Source organism: Carettochelys insculpta, chromosome 2 (assembly GCF_033958435.1).
Source record: "Carettochelys insculpta isolate YL-2023 chromosome 2, ASM3395843v1, whole genome shotgun sequence".
Classification (NCBI taxonomy): domain Eukaryota; kingdom Metazoa; phylum Chordata; order Testudines; family Carettochelyidae; genus Carettochelys; species Carettochelys insculpta.
This window is the reverse complement of record NC_134138.1, coordinates 150,704,501-150,720,791: the sequence shown is the minus strand read 5'-3', so window position 1 is coordinate 150,720,791 and position 16,291 is coordinate 150,704,501. Positions and strand designations below refer to the sequence as shown.

The window sequence follows — 16,291 nt, the reverse complement described above, 5'->3', positions numbered from 1 at the left end:
TATGAGAACAAGAGAATTTTGTCAAGATGGAGAAGAACTGCTGAACTAACTGACTAGTAGGTGGGTTGTGGGGAAGGTAGAAAGAGAGCAAGTTGCAAAAGGCAAAAACAGGACAAATTGGTTCTGGAGAGGTGGTTTGGCTGCAGTGGCATGAGAGGTGGCTTGGTTTCTTCCTCCAGAGCTGGTAGACATTAAGGATTTCATGGAACAGATGACTGAGTAATCACTGCACCAGTGCCTTCTACCAGACGGTCAGAGGAACTAGACAGGTGATGACCACTATTTTAAGATGGGGAGGACTTGGAGGCAAGGCACAGGAATATAACACATCATAAATATACAGACAGCAATTCTTTATGGCTAAATAAAATTAATTAGGAATCCAAATTTGGAGTAATATTCTGAAACACTGCAAACAGTAACCTAGGAATGACTGCACTCTAAACCTATATAACATAAGATATGGAATTTCACATGCACGCCTCCTTCTGGGATCCTTTTTCAGGAGATCTGAAAAATTATTTCAGAGAATTAGCCAAATGTTCCACTTCTGTTTAAGCACTAGAAGAGGGAGCAGATGTCTTAAGCCCAATGAAAAGGGTCACCAGGGCAACACGAGAGATATGTGATTATGCAGAAAGTCCTCATCACACATGTAACCTCATCCCCTCAGCAAACATAATGCAGCAGAGCCCTAAAACAAAATTACAAGAGATCAGAGCCTGAACGAAGACATTGGGGAACAACCGGACTTGTGCATGGTGTTTCCCTGTGAAAAGGGTACCAGTGGTGGCAAAAATGAATGAAACATGCGGTAGTGATGTTGACAGCATGTACTACTCAGCACACATGAGAAGGGTCACAACTGCATTGCAAGCAGAGCTGGTAAAATAATGGTCAATACATAATTAATTCAGTTGTTTTCTACAATATTTTCCTAGTAAATTATTTGTTGATTCTGCCCATCTCTATTATTCATCCTGCACTTAGAACTGGACGACTAATTCATGAGTTGATCAGAACATAATGAATACTTTAAAGCATCAAAGATTCCATTATTTACCCATTTTTAGCTGTGAGTTGGGTACTGGGAGAAGGGAATGACCATTGTGGTAACATTGCCAGCCAGTTTGTTAATATGAAATAAGACCCACTGCATTTGGCCAGCCTGATCCCATGGATACCAGTTCTGCCACACAACTGTGCAGGAACGAACACTAGGGCTACGGGCTCTTTACATACACTACAGCAGATAGTCCTTGCACTGCCTGATTGTGCCCTACCCTTGTGCAGCAAGCATGGGTCAGGAGGGGAAGGGAAGGACCTTGTGGATCCTCTACTTGAGTAGCAGATCCACAAAGGAACCAGATGCACTCCGGCTCCATATTTGGAGGAACACATGCTGCACACAATGTAAAATGCATTAGCATTTAGGGTGTATATTGAATTACACTGAGTAGGCAACATTTCCTCCTCAGTCAAGTATAATTCAAATCTGGGGGTTCCAGTTCCTTGAAGAGCATCCAGATGAAAGGGAATACAATATTATAATAGATAACAAATTGAAATCTATCCATCAAAATATCTATAAATACTATTATAGGTAGTGTTGATGTAGTTGTGTTGGTCAGAGGCTATCAGAGAGACAAAGTGGATATCTTTTATTGGACCACCAACTGTCTCCAAACCTGAAGAGAAGCCCCATGTCAGTCTGAAAGCTTATTTCCCTCACCAGCAGCAGTTGGTCCAATAAAATATATTACCTCATCTATCTTGACTCTACACATTCTGTCATAACAACTCTTTAAGGTTAAAAAGTTTTTGACTTGCCTTCTCATGAAACAGAGTTTTTGATCCACTGGATTAAAGCTTTGTTGACTTCTGTTGGAAGCAGACACAGTATATATTGATTTTTCTAATATGACAGTGATTAAACTAGAAGCAGCAATAAATGGTTCTTCTGAGGCTAGTAACAGTTGGTCTCATTAACAGATTTCATACTTTACAATTTAACACAATGTCACATTCTCAGTGAAACTGTGCAACTTCATTAATGGCAAATACAAATATCCTTTCAGTAAGAGGCTGGCTTCCTATAATTAGTATTTGAAATTATGGAACCTCTGTGAAAGAAATGAAAAAGATAGAAAGAATAGTATAAAAGTCTCATGTTTTTGAAAGGGGAGTATAAACTCTTTTAGCTGGTAGATGTGCTGATAGATTTTCTTGTTCTACAACTATACAATTAATAAAAATAAAAAAAGAGAGTAGTTATTAATGGTTTTCAATCCTGCTGGAAAAGTATAACTAGTGGGGTTCCGCAGGGGTCTGTTTTAGGACCGGTTCTGTTCAACATCTTCATTAACGATTTAGATATTGACATAGAAAGTACACTTATTAAGTTTGCAGATGATACCAAGCTGGGAGGGGTTGCAACTTCTTTGGAGGATAGGGTCATAATTCAAAAGGATCTAGATAAACTGGAGAAATGGGCTGAGGTAAACAGGATGAAGTTTAATAAGGACAAATGCAAAGTGCTCCACTTAGGAAGGAACAATCAGTGTCACACATACAGAATGGGAAAGGACTGCCTAGGAATGAGTACAGCAGAAAGGGATCTAGGGGTTATAATGGATCACAAGCTGAATATGAGTCAACAGTGTGATGCTGTTGCAAAAAAAGCAAACATGATTCTAGGATGCATTAACAGGTGTGTTGTGAACAAGACACGAGAAGTCATTCTCCCGCTCTACTCTGCGCTGGTTAGGCCTCAGCTGGAGTATTGTGTCCAGTTCTGGGCACTGCAGTTCAGGAAGGATGTGGAGAAATTGGAGAGGGTCCAGAGGAGAGCAACGAGAATGATCAAAGGTCTAGAGAACATGACCTATGAAGACAGGCTGAAAGAATTGGGCATATTTAGTTTGTAAAAGAGAAGATTGAGGGGGGACATGATAGCAGTTTTCAGGTATCTAAAAGGGTGTCATAAGGCAGAGGGAGGGAACTTGTTCTTCCTTGCCTCTGAGGATAGAACAAGAGGCAATGGACTGAAATTGCAGCAGGGGAGGTTCAGGTTGGACATTAGGAAAAAGTTCCTAACCGTCAGGGTGATCAAACACTGGAACGAATTGCCAAGGGAGGTGGTAGAATCTCCATCACTGGAGATATTTAAGAAGAGGTTAAATAGATGGCTTTCAGGGATGGTCTAGAAAGTGCTTGGTCCTGCCATGAGGGCAGGGGGCTGGACTCGATGGCCTCTCGAGGTCCCTTCCAGTCCTACTCTTCTATGATTCTATGATTCTATGAAAATAAACATATCTAGCTCTTGTATACTGTTTTTCATCAGTAGATCTAAAAATACTTTAGAAAGGAGGTCACTGCAATTATTATTTGGGCATTCTGAAAACACATATTAGCCAATGTGTCCTAGACTATTAGAAATACATGGCTTTTAAAAGTTAAGGTTCCCTGGATTTGCAGTAAAAGGTTATGTCTGACTTATTGTATGCTGTCAGAATGACATTTTCAAGATCCCAACAGTACTAGAGACCCAAATCCCATGGAAATCACTGAAAATTATTTGGTTAATTTTCTTAGGCTCCTCTGAAAACTCCAGCCCCAATATCACTAGAAAATAGTGATATCTCTTGAAGTAGTTAGTATACAGGTGGACAAACACACATTTTTGTAGATTTTCCTCTGTTTTATTAATGTGCAGGGATAAAATTAGAGTCAAATTCCCTACTGGTTGAGTGGGCAAATTCGACTGAAGAAGAATGGAGGTGCACCTGCTTATGCCACCAGTAAATGTGATCTGGTAAAAGAATTAATTTATTTTAATATGTAAAATATTTATAACAACATTGCAATGTACTTTATTGCTAAGGTGAGTCAGCAGCACAGGGGGAGCTCCCACCACTGAAATCACTACAATTAGTAAGGCTGCTACTCTTAGGTCAGTTCTTGACAGTTATAATAATGAGAATGAATTGGGTGAGAAGCATGAAAGGGGAGAAAAGACTAATGGAAGAAAAGGGAATACAATTGAATTGGGTCATCAATGCATTAAATTGCCTAGCTCAGCACCCTGCTCCAGTATCACGTGTAGTGGGTAGATTCCTCTTTCAGGCTGAAGATTGCCTGGTAGGAGTCAGGTTAGGGCCATGAGGCTGCAGCTGCCTCTGTGCTGATAACACATCCTCCCTCCAACAGAAGGATCTATGCATTAGATTAGACTGAAATCTTCCATTTTTCAAACTGACATGGTCCCACTGCAGGCAAAATGGCCTCATGTCTTGAAGTTTGATGTATATTGTTGTAGCCAAGCTATTCTAGGCAACCCTTCCCAGCAAAAGGAGAAGAAACAATCTTTTTTATGAGCAGTGTGTACTGACTCAGAAAAAAATAAGATGCATTCACAGCTACTGCTAAGAACATGTTAGTGATGTGTGATTCTTCTCCTACATGGATCAGTGCCATTTAATGTAGCAGCCAGATGGCCTGACAGATAACTCTTAACAAGCAAGAGGGATAAAAGGAGGGGTGAGGAAGTGCAGAAAGAACCCTGGCCCTGGCCCCTGGCTCACTTTCCAACCGGAATAACTTTTGTGTGGTGGGAAGTAAGCTGCAGCCTGCAAAGTGGTGAAGTTACTTCCTGCATTCCTGAGTAAGTGGGAGTAGGAGAGGAACAGTAACTTTGTGAGGCCTAAAACCCTTCCTCAGGGGCCCTCCTGGTTGCTCCAATAGCACAGCACCCATTACACAAGGGCCTGATAATGTCTCAGGCCACCACGTGATGTTGATAAAATATTTCACACTAATGATTATTATAAATCATTATTATTCATGATTTTGCACATTACCAGTGAAAGCAGGCCAAAAATGAGCCTTGCCAGGGACTCTGACACTGGGTTATCTTTTTCCTGCCTCCCTTCCAACATCTGACACAGTTTCTAACACAAATGATTTATGATTAATCTTAATAATGAAGCTAATGACTAAGCCCATTTAGTACCAATTACACCTATTACAGATGTTACAAAAGGTGCGAGGTGATTTGCAAAAACATACTTGTCTCCTTTACTCTTGGAAATGCCAACCAGCTTCTCAATGCCTCCTGCGTCTCGTAAGGCCTTGGCATTCTCCATATTTTTAGTGATGACTTCATGTAGAGTGCAGCAAATGGCAGTAACAGTGTCATCCGACATGGCCTTGCTTGCTGAGCTGTTGCTGTTGTTACCTCCTGGAAGTCGGTGGACCAGGTCCCGCATGGCATACTTGCCTTTTTGGAAAGAAAATGAAGGGTGAATTTTGAGGATATTTAAAGGAGGAGGATGGTGCATAGAGAAAACACATGAGGCAGTGTTAGTGCCATTTTCGTTATTTCATGTCCATAATTTGTTACTAATGTTAACTTGTCATTGGCCACATTTATGCAAACACGTGTTTAAGCAACACTTTGTCAATTAAGACCTCTACTGATAGTCCCTGGTAATATCAGTGAGCAATTCAGGATTTGAGATATATCCTGCCTTTGTGCCAAGGAGAAAGGTATAGTAAAGCTAAGTGCATGTGAAAATGTAAATGGAAGATTTGAGAGCCCAGCAGAGGTTGACCAATCCATATATTCCTTACCTCATCAATTCAATACCATTTAATTGAGCCCAAGGAAAACTGGCTGGGATGATGTATCACTCCCAGGCTACGTCTACACGTGCACCCAACTTCGAAATAGCTTATTTCGATGTTGCGACATCGAAATAGGCTATTTCGATGAATAACGTCTACACGTCCTCCAGGGCTGGCAACGTCGATGTTCAACTTCGACGTTGCTCAGCCCAACATCGAAATAGGCACAGCGAGGGAACGTCTACACGCCAAAGTAGCACACATCGAAATAAGGGAGCCAGGCACAGCTGCAGACAGGGTCACGGGGCGGACTCAACAGCAAGTCGCTCCCTTAAAGGGCCCCTCCCAGACACACTTTCATTAAACAGTGCAAGATACACAGAGCCAACAACTAGTTGCAGACCCTGTATATGCAGCACGGACCCCCAGCTGCAGCAGCAGCAGCCAGAAGCCCTGGGCTAAGGGCTGCTGCCCACGGTGACCACAGAGCCCCGCAAGGGCTGGAGAGAGAGTATCTCTCAACCCCCCAGCTGATGGCCGCCATGGAGGACCCCGCTATTTCGATGTTGCGGGACGCGGATCGTCTACACGTCCCTACTTCGATGTTGAACGTCGAAGTAGGGCGCTATTCCCATCCCCTCATGGGGTTAGCGACTTCGACGTCTCGCCGCCTAACGTCGATTTCAACTTCGAAATAGCGCCCAACACGTGTAGACGTGACGGGCGCTATTTCGAAGTTACTGCCACTACTTCGAAGTAGCGTGCACGTGTAGACGCAGCCCCAATGCAATCACCATTATGTAGCGATTGACAGGAATAGTGCAAAGGTTCTGACAAAGCAGGTCTTTGCCCACGAAAGCTTATGCTCCAAAGTATCTGTTAGTCTATAAGGTGCCACAGGACTTCTTGTTAATGCAAAGGTTGTTAAGCCATCCAAACCAGCGTTCTTTGTGACTGGATAGTTGATCTTCTGTGGAATGCCGGCTTTGTGATACATTAACTAATGTATGGTGTAAGTAATGGTTTTACTGTCCTTTATAATATGCTTTTAAAAGCTATTGTTATTTCTACATACTTTCAGATGGGAGGAGAGATTTCTCTGCATTGTGTTGCAGTCTGATATCTCACAAAGGATTATTTTACTTAACTTTTATCAATTAAATCTTCTGTCAAACCAAGCAGTGCATTTTGTAGAGGACTTTGCATGGAACTTTAGGCATAAGGAAGAAATTGTTAGTTTGATTCTGCATTATGATTTTTCATGTTTAAAACACATCAATCTTTAAAAAGTTATTGACATGTATTTAGAGCTTGGGAATGATACTATGTTAGCAGACCTGATTCCTGAAGCAGAACTTCCCCCTCAATGCCACATCAGAGTACCTTAACCCTGTTCTGAAGGGAACACCAGTATGGGTGAAAGTTTAATACAGCCTTTCCTCTAAGATGAAGAGAAGCAGAACTGTGAAGGGGCTATGGGATGCACCCAACCCGCAGTGAAGTCTGTGAAAACAGTCATGATTTTCAATGTGCTGCATCAGTATCTTGGGCAAAATAATCAGCTCAACACCGTCACTCGCTATCAAGATGGAAATGAAAAGATTGTCAGGAAAAGCAATTGGAAGTAATTCACTTTACTTTCTGTCCTGAAATGTAGTCTGAGATCTGCTCAGTAAGACTTTACAAGCCCTGATAAGATGCCATTAGTAAGTGCTTGTTAAAAAGCTTACTTCTGAAGCCACAGACATCAGACTCTGAAAGGCAAAAGAAGCAAAAGACTGATCTTTTGAGTGTCCTTCTTATGTCATTGTAAATTGTTACTTTTGACAGTGCTATCTGCAGTGGCGAAAATATATCCCGTCATTTGGAACAATGCATTAATAATACAGCACAGTCCAAAAATCCATGAAATCTCACAGTAAAACCAAAGTATATGAAATTCATTTGTGACTATGTCAGATCCAGACACTGATTTACATTTGATCTATCAACAAAGTTCCTCATAATAGAAGCAAAACATACAAAAATATGTGCAATTATTTTATTATTAGAATTTTGCAGTTTACAATTTAACATTTGCCTTCAAATGTTTTTGTTTCCGTGCCACTAATATTTCATCACTGTAATCTGCATTATTAGATTTTTGTTAGCAATTTCATTTTAATATCAGATGCGGCACAGAAGTGGGTCATATGAATTCTGTGCAATTCGTTTCCCCGCACATACCAAAGTACCATATGTACCAAAGAATAGCCATAGAAAATATGGTATGCAAATACTAATACGTAGTTGTAGCCAGCAATAAGTGTTTCAGTAACAAAAACATTTATTAACACAAGCCAATTAATGGTTCCATATCTGTGAGACTCACTTGAATACTACTCTCACAAAATAGTGGATCATGCTTGCATATCGAAGTAGAGTCATAAAAGGTTTTTTTTAATTTATTTCATTTGTTTCAAGCTTCACTCCTCTAATATTATCATTGACCAGGATCACAGAAATAGATTAAGGCTGTGTCTACACTACAAAAATAACTTCAAAGTACAACTACACACACCCTACTTCGAAGTTAACTTTGAAGTAGGGCACTGCTCCATTCCTGGGAATGGAGTAAGGACTTCCAAGTAAGGGAAATGGGTGTAGACTCTCTGCTGGCTACTTCGAAGTAGTGCCTAACTTCAAAGTTAACTTTGAAGTTAGTTCCTGGTGTAGACACAGCTCAAATAGATTAGTTAGTGGTCCCCTCTTCCTTTCCCTGGATTAACTATCAATGGCATGCCAAAGCTCTTTTTTACTTACAGCAGCTATTCCTTTGTGGCACTGTTTGTTAAAGCTGCCCTCTCTCTGCCAGTAAGTGAATGGAGTCTTTAATTGTGGGTATCCAGAGATTGCCCCAGAAAGTTTTTCTATGGAATTGTCCAGGAATACAAGAATCACTGTACCACACAAAAGCATAACTTTCTCTGCATATGTGTGAATATATATCTATATATTTATCCTTTTCTGGACTTTGTGTCTGCACATAAGAATGTTACCATGGTTATAAGTGCAGCAGAAAATTAATATATAAAGTCAATACCATGACTAATAATCAATCATAAACATTCCAGATATGAGACTGGGTCGAGATTAATGTCCAAATCACTAGTCAGCAGTTTTGGTAGTACTGTTCTGCATATACCTGAGACCCTAAGCAAGAGAGGATCAGACCAGTATCAGACATATAGAACCTGTCAGTGAGCAGAAAATTACAGAACTGGATGGTGGGGGATAGGGAAGACACTAGATTAAACCTCAGTAGTGGCACAGCATCCCTGTCTCCTACCAGCTGAGTTAATTCATTTAATTATAATTATTCAGAATTCACAAAATATTTAATTCTGGGTCAGCTCTTGAGTTTGCCTGGCTTTGTATGACAAAGGTACCATAGATCAAATTAAGCCGTGGATTTGTGTAAACAGTTTCTATCAGTTTCAATGGGAATAGTATGTATCTTAATGTAGAATTTGTCCCTGCCATTTCACTTTCTGAATAACTCTACTTCAGTCAGCTGTAGGAATAAAATAATTTTATCAGTTTGTTGTACAAGCCAAACCTGGCTTAAAATAGTAAAGAATTGTTTAATTTTATAAAGTAACACTGTTTCGAACCAGCAATGCACCTTGGAAGAACCACATTCTGAAGTTCATAAAAGAGGTAAGTCCTCATTTGGGCAGTCCTACGGTTAACAAGCATCGCTGTTACAAGTCACATTGCAACTCAGTTCCTACATTTGTATTGTTCAGATATTTTATTAGCAATTTTGAGTGCATACACAGAAGAAGAACAAAAATGCCAATGTTTAAGGATTACGCCTGTGAACGAATGCAAATTAATTCATTTAGATCACATGAGCTGGCTGTGGAAAAACTGCAATGAAGAGGCAATAATCCATTAGTTATCTTTGACAGGCAAGGGCACCCTTCTCATCAACAATACTAGACTTCTTTAGCACTTGGATCTCCACAGCTTCCAAAGGGCTTTACAAACGAGACGGTAATACTGTACACAGACTCTGTCCCCAACATTACTGCAATACTAACACTTCATACGAGAAAAGAAGTAAATTATATAATGTAAAAATGGAGCTCCCTATTGTCACAGTAACTTGATTTCACTGGACACATGGAGGCTGTGGCCACACTAGCCCCTCCTTTCGGTGGGGAAGAAGGGGCTTTCAAAATCAGGGAGTCGTTTCGAAAGGCCCCCAGCTATACAGGCAGCGTGTGTTTCGAAAGCGGCACTTTTGAAGCAGTGCCTCATTAGCACCTGCCAAAGTGCCTCTTTACCATGCCCCCTCCAAAAGGAGGGGGCTAGTGTGGCCACAGCCGTAGCATTTTCTCTTTCTGTTGTTCTGAATTTTCCTTCAGTTACATCAGTTTTACACCAACATACCTCCAGTGACTTCAATTATGCTGATTTACAGTGATGTAAGTGAGAGGGGAGTCAGACTCTTTAGCACTGGATACATACTTTATTCTGCTTTTATTTACTCTGGCACAAACCTCAGATGACAGCAAAGTTTGCTCCTCCTTTTGCATTTCTTGACTTTTGGATTTTAACTCTGGAGCATTTCCACTGACTTTTTTCAACACTGAAAATCTACTCTGAAAGCACTGCAATAATAAGACAGGTTGCATTTTCTAGTAAAAGTTACAAAAGGACTGCTACTTTCCAGATAAGGCTCTACAATACTTTCCAAGATGGGGTACCTCTTAGGCTTTAACCTTCTGTCTAAACCAGGACTTTTATTCCTGAAGGTGACACTAATGTATAATTATCCTGAGACAGAACTTGCCTTCAGAGTAAAAAAATAAAGCATGGGAAATCTATTTCTACAGTAAATTTAAGAAGAAGAAAATGATGACAAATTAGTTTCTGCCTCTGGAAATAGCGCCCTTCAGCTGCCTAGAAACATCTTCTGCTTCTGTAGCTTTACTGCCCTTAATCTGGTCCAGAATTATTTGTTTGTGAGGTATGGGAGACCCATCTCTGAAAAATGACCCTGCCACAGGGGTATTGCTATCAAATGTCAGTCAGTGGTGGGATTGCTGCTTTAGGGGAACAAGGAGGGCAAAATTAAGTTACTGAAAAAACGAGAGTGCTAAATAGATATTGATTCTGTTCTGGATATAAGGCAAAACCATTAGAAACAAAGAAGCCTGTCCAGGAAGTAGTTCTTGCCTTGATGGAAGCAATAGTTAGTATCATGCCTCTGAAAGCTATGTGGAGATCCTTATGCTGCAGGAAGATAATAACACTGGTGACAAAGCTGCTTCAGTATATTATTGTGCTGCTAAAAGAAAATCCTACCCTGGAGCCAGAATATATTCTGGTATTAGAGATATCTGATTTTTGCCCTCTGGGCTGCTTCTATCTCTTGGTCCTAGATTGGGGATATATGTACACACTTCTCATAATCCATGCCTGTAAGTATTATGAGAATATACATCAGCCTGCCTGAGAAGAATACTGCTAATAGAGCTATTATTATTATTACTATTATTATTAACATCTTAAGAAATAGGCTAACACAACTTTTTTAATTCATAGATGTAACATTTGATCTCAAATGTTAGAGTAAGGTCTAATAAACCATAATTTTTACCCTCATAGTTTTTTTGTTACAGTATAGCTGTCACAGAATCAGAGAAAACATTTGCTAAGATGGTCAATATATTCAAGTGACATTCTGTATTTTTTATTCATTATTCATATCACTGTAGTGTGTAGAGGTGCCTATCAGGCCCTCATTTTGCTAGGTACTGCAGATGTGTAAGAACAGACCCTATACCAAAGGATTAACAACCTCAGCATATGATGAGAGACAGGTGGATGTAACAAACAGATCAGGGAGGAAAAGGAAACAGGTAAGGAAATTATTATAGGTAGTGTAGCAAACAGCAATCTCAGTCCACAGACTGCTCAGATATTGGTTAAATACTTTGTAGGCATCACAGCAGAAGTTAGTCCCATGTGATTTAAAAGAGGACAGTGTTGTGGCTTTGCAATTTTTAAAGGACATCTTCACATCCAAAGACAGGACTATGGAAGAAAGCAGCAAATGTTTCTGAAGGAAAACTAAATTAATAGGTGAGAAAGTTAGCAGAGCAGACCTTAAGGGAAGAATGCAAAATGTAGCATGTTCTATGGATGAGTGAATCAGAATGATATTAACAATGGCACTGCCTTTGATTCTCAAAGACAGAATCAAAAAGTTTCCAGTAGTCAAGAGGGGGTGTACGCACAAGTGATTTTTAATAGTTTAATTGTTAATGTTTATGAATGGTTTTTAATATTTGATAACTATATGAAAGGGTTAAATTATGAACATGTCTTGTCAAATGTAATGCCAGTGTAACAGCCCCTAGTTATAATAATCAGGGGCAGCCGACTTGTGGCTTTTGAGATACATTCAGCTCTTTGCTTAAAGACATGAAGCTCCTGCTCAGATCCACGTGCCCAGACTGCTCACCGACACTCTGCACCCCACCTTCCCCGCTCCCCACAGTGCCTGGAGGGAGAAGCATGTGGTTGCTGTAGGAGCAGCTCCAGTGAAATCCAGGCATTGATTTAGAGCTGGGGGTAGGGGGGTGCCTGCCTCTGGAGGAGGGGAGGGGAATTGGGTTAGAGTTGGGGGGTTGGGAACGCCAGGTACTGGGGGAGGGCATTGAGCCACATATTTTATATTTATTTTTATCTATCTATGGATAGGTATATATTAACATTGTAGATCGATAAAATAAATCTCTATTATATATAGATATAGATATATAAAACATATAGCTATAGAAAAATAAAATAAATATATAATACATAACTGTCTGCACTTTATCCACAGATATTTTGGCTCTTAGTCTCAGATTGGTTGGACACCTCTGTAATAAAGGGTAGTGGAGATGGTTTGTCTCTAGGAAACACCCTGAATGATTTTCATTATGGTAATTTTAAACATGGGGTGAGCCCATTCAAGATATTATAAGAAAGTGCAAAAAGCACTACCAATATGTCTCTAGCCTCTCACTTAAAGGCAATGTAGCTGACTATAAAACTATTTCTAATTCACATAATAGATCATCCTTGCATATGTCATCAGTATTGTGTACACAAATATTTTGTTTGATCCTTAGCGTCTCAGAGCACATGAAAAATAAAGGCATTTTTCTTTATAACATTAGCAATATACAGCTTTAGAGTTGTCCCTGTCAATATAATGAGCGCAGTTTAATAATTTCCCAGAGAGATCATTTAAGTGAATCCATTCAAACTGAGTGCTGGGTGAACTTCAGAAGGATCAGTCACTCAGTTTGGAGCAAGTTCCCCAAAGTTTGTGGGTCAGAATCAATGATGTGCTCTGGCTGCTTCATTCCAGCTAAGTCTGCCAATTAAAATAGTTTTAAGGTTGCTTTGAGTACTGCAGAATATTGCCCTGCTGTATATTTATCTGAAGCGTATTTGAAACCTCATGGGCTAAGGATGTTAATGGGAGGATAGAAAGACAGACACAGGCTTTTTTAACTTAAAAAAGAGAAGCACCATCTTTAATGTGTCAGAAATATATGAGAATCAATAAACGGCTGGAAAGAGGTCTGGGTTTCTCTCTCCTGCCTTCAGAAGTTAGATGAGCAGGATCATTTGCCTTTAAAGATGCCCTTTAGCACTTACTTCTGATGGCAAACAGAAAGGATTTCAAGAAATAAGAACGGGCTTGAGCATGGCCCATAGGAGGGAAGGAATAATGCTTTCTCTGTTACCATTGTACATTATGTACCATTCACTGATTTGTACTGTTTGATCAATAATACCTTCAGTCATATGTAATACAGTTGGTAAGGCCACATAAGGAGTACAAACAGATATCTTTGCTAGTTTTCAGGAAAATGTGTCTGAAGCTTTCACAGAGTGATTAAAGTGGGTGAAAAGCTAATTTCTGTGCCAGGAATATAAACTGGGAGTTGTTTGTCAGGGAATCGAGAGTATAACAGATCAGCCAACCTACAGGCTTTTAATTATTTTTTAAAAAAAGATTAAAGACACCAGGAGTGCACCTACACCAGGAACTAAGTTCAAAGTTAACTTTAAAGTTATTCACTACATCGAAGTAGCCAGAGAGTCTACACTCATTTTCCCTTACTTAGAAATTAACTTTGAAGTACAGAGACCAACTTCGAAGTCCTTACTCCAGTGCTCTACTACCAAGTTTAACGTTGAAGTAGGGTGTGTGTAGATGCTCTACTTCGAAGTTTCTTACTTCAAAGTAAGCAACTTCAAAGTTATTTTTGTAGTGTATACACAGCCTTGCTATATGTGTGGATTGAACTGAGGGAATACGTGGCACAGTGGCAGTATTAAGAATTATGAAGAGAACAACCACAACAAAGAGGGCAGGACTTAAGTGCAGATATGATGGGACAACCTAAAAGGGGTCAAAGACAGAGGAGCAAAAAGTCTTTTAATGGTTGCAGCCATATAAGGGTTTGTTTGGATATCTGTGTAGACAAAGAGAGCAAACTGCTTCCTCATAGGGTCCATAGTCCTCTATAGCTACTGCTTTCCTCTCTTGAGTGTCTTCCCCACACCTCCTGCCTTCTACAGATCTCCTCCTCCCAACCAAAGTCCTCCTATTCAAGTTTCCTGCATGCCTCCAGCCACTCAGTCATTGTCCTCCATACCCACACTGTCATGCTTCTTCCTTGGCCACTTCTCTTACCTGATTGATGTCTGTCCTCCCTTGCATCTCAACCAATGAGTTTTCATGTTCTCGTTCACTCTCCTGCTTACCTGATGTCTGCATGGATTTCCTTATAACCTATCTCCTCACACTTACTTGATCTATGTCCAGCCTACTTGTGTGTTGACCTGAAATTCCCTTCTGACCTCATCTGTCCAGTCCCTCCACATCCATCTGCCTATTACCATGGGTACTGCTGTAGTCCATAGAATCTTTATGCAGTATTCAAGTCAGAGAGTTTTGCCCAAATAAGGCCTGCAGACCTTAGATTTGAAATTTCTTAAACATTTGTTTTCCTCAAACCTATTATTATTCCTATTACCCGTGTACTGCAGTGTTTTCTGCTTTGTATATCTGATGTCTTCTATAGGAGTTTATGCCACCACATTTTTATCTTAGCAGATATTTGCCTCTCTCTTTATAGTGAAGGTTCACTCTATCTTTTGCTTTCCCATAACAAGAATGCAATGTTATTCCACCTACTAGTGAGTGGCTGACAGCAGCAGTCCAAAGGGCCTTCAGGGCAGGCTACCTGGGAATGGAGAAGCTCTTTCAATCCCCTCCACCCAGCCACGGTTGTGTGAATGGGTAAATATGCTAATTCCTACAGAAGCAGCTTAATTTATACCTGAGATCCCCTGGTGTCATGGGGGCACACGAGGAATTCCACTTTGAGTCTTTTTCAGAGCAAGAGCAGGGAGCATAACTAGCACTGGTAGTTCACGGCAACATAGATGTTTCAGTAGGCATGTGAACTCTGTCCACTTAACAAAAAGTGCTACCACTAGAAGGAAATGGGAAGCTGAAAGGAAAATTCAAAGGAGTTCCACTTCACAACTATCAGGACTTCTTTGCCATGGAAATATGCTGAGTATTCAGAATAGCTGCAGCCTTTTCTGCCATTTTGAACAAAACCATGTCATAATTTGAACATATCCCAATGATGATGATGATCTTTCATCATCCTTTCACATAAACTAAGAGCAGTATAAGCTATAACAGGGACTGCTTTCCAGGGCCAGTGGTTGCTAGCTGAAGACCTTTGTAATGATCCTCATAATGCATATGTACCATGAATTAATGACCTATGAATGCACACACACTGCTGTGTCTCAATCCTCTAATGAGGAATCATGTGTCAATACATTTTGCATATAATTATCCCCAGGCACTTTAATGCAGCAGCATGAAATAAATTCTATGCAAATAATATTCATTTTACAGCTATCACTGAAATAGAGATAAAAAACATAACCTGACCATTAAGGTTTGCTGTTTCATTTACTCTGCTGTGTTTGCATTTATAGTGTAAGCAATACAGGGATCTGACTATACCAAGGCAGTTCCAGGAAAAATGAAAGGCAAGGCACAGAGACTGACACATGTATAGATTTTACTTTTAGTATCTCAGAGTTGGTAGATAAAGTCCTGCCATTCCTTTGGGGTGATGTTAGCTCGAGAATGACACTTGAAAAAGGAGAAACCACCACCAAGGAAATCAACTGTTCTAGACTGCTTAAGCCAGATATTTCTGAGGTTTAAATGTGGTTTTACAGGGTTTCTTGAAAATGGATCCCCTAATCATGAGATAATAGGAACTCCTTTTTCATTTACATTGTCAGGTCAAATATATATTTTCCATTCCCTTCATAAACATGGAAGCCACGTCTACGCTCGCCAGTACTTCCGAAATTTCAGGCCCTCTTTTGAAAGATAGCCCAGAGTGTCTACATATGCCACGCTTTCTTTGGAAAGGAAAATCAAAGGAATGCACCCCAGCTTTAAAAATTGCTCTCCCAAACTTGAAATAGGAAAAGCCCTCCCTTTCCAAAGGCTCTTTTGAAAGAAAATATGTGTAGACACTCCGTAACCCACTCCTTCAAAAGAGTGGGT

The 16,291-nt window shown here is 40.1% G+C and overlaps 1 protein-coding gene across 1 annotated transcript in view; it reads right to left on the bottom strand.

Annotated features, from left to right (window-relative positions):
• Positions 1-16,291, bottom strand: part of CTNND2 (catenin delta 2) — a 747,444-nt gene that overhangs the window by 69,903 nt on the left and 661,250 nt on the right. Inside the window, exon 15 of the mRNA XM_074985959.1 lies at positions 5,068-5,278. Within this exon, the coding sequence (XP_074842060.1) occupies positions 5,068-5,278 (211 nt within the window). The remainder of the gene's footprint in view (positions 1-5,067; positions 5,279-16,291) is intronic.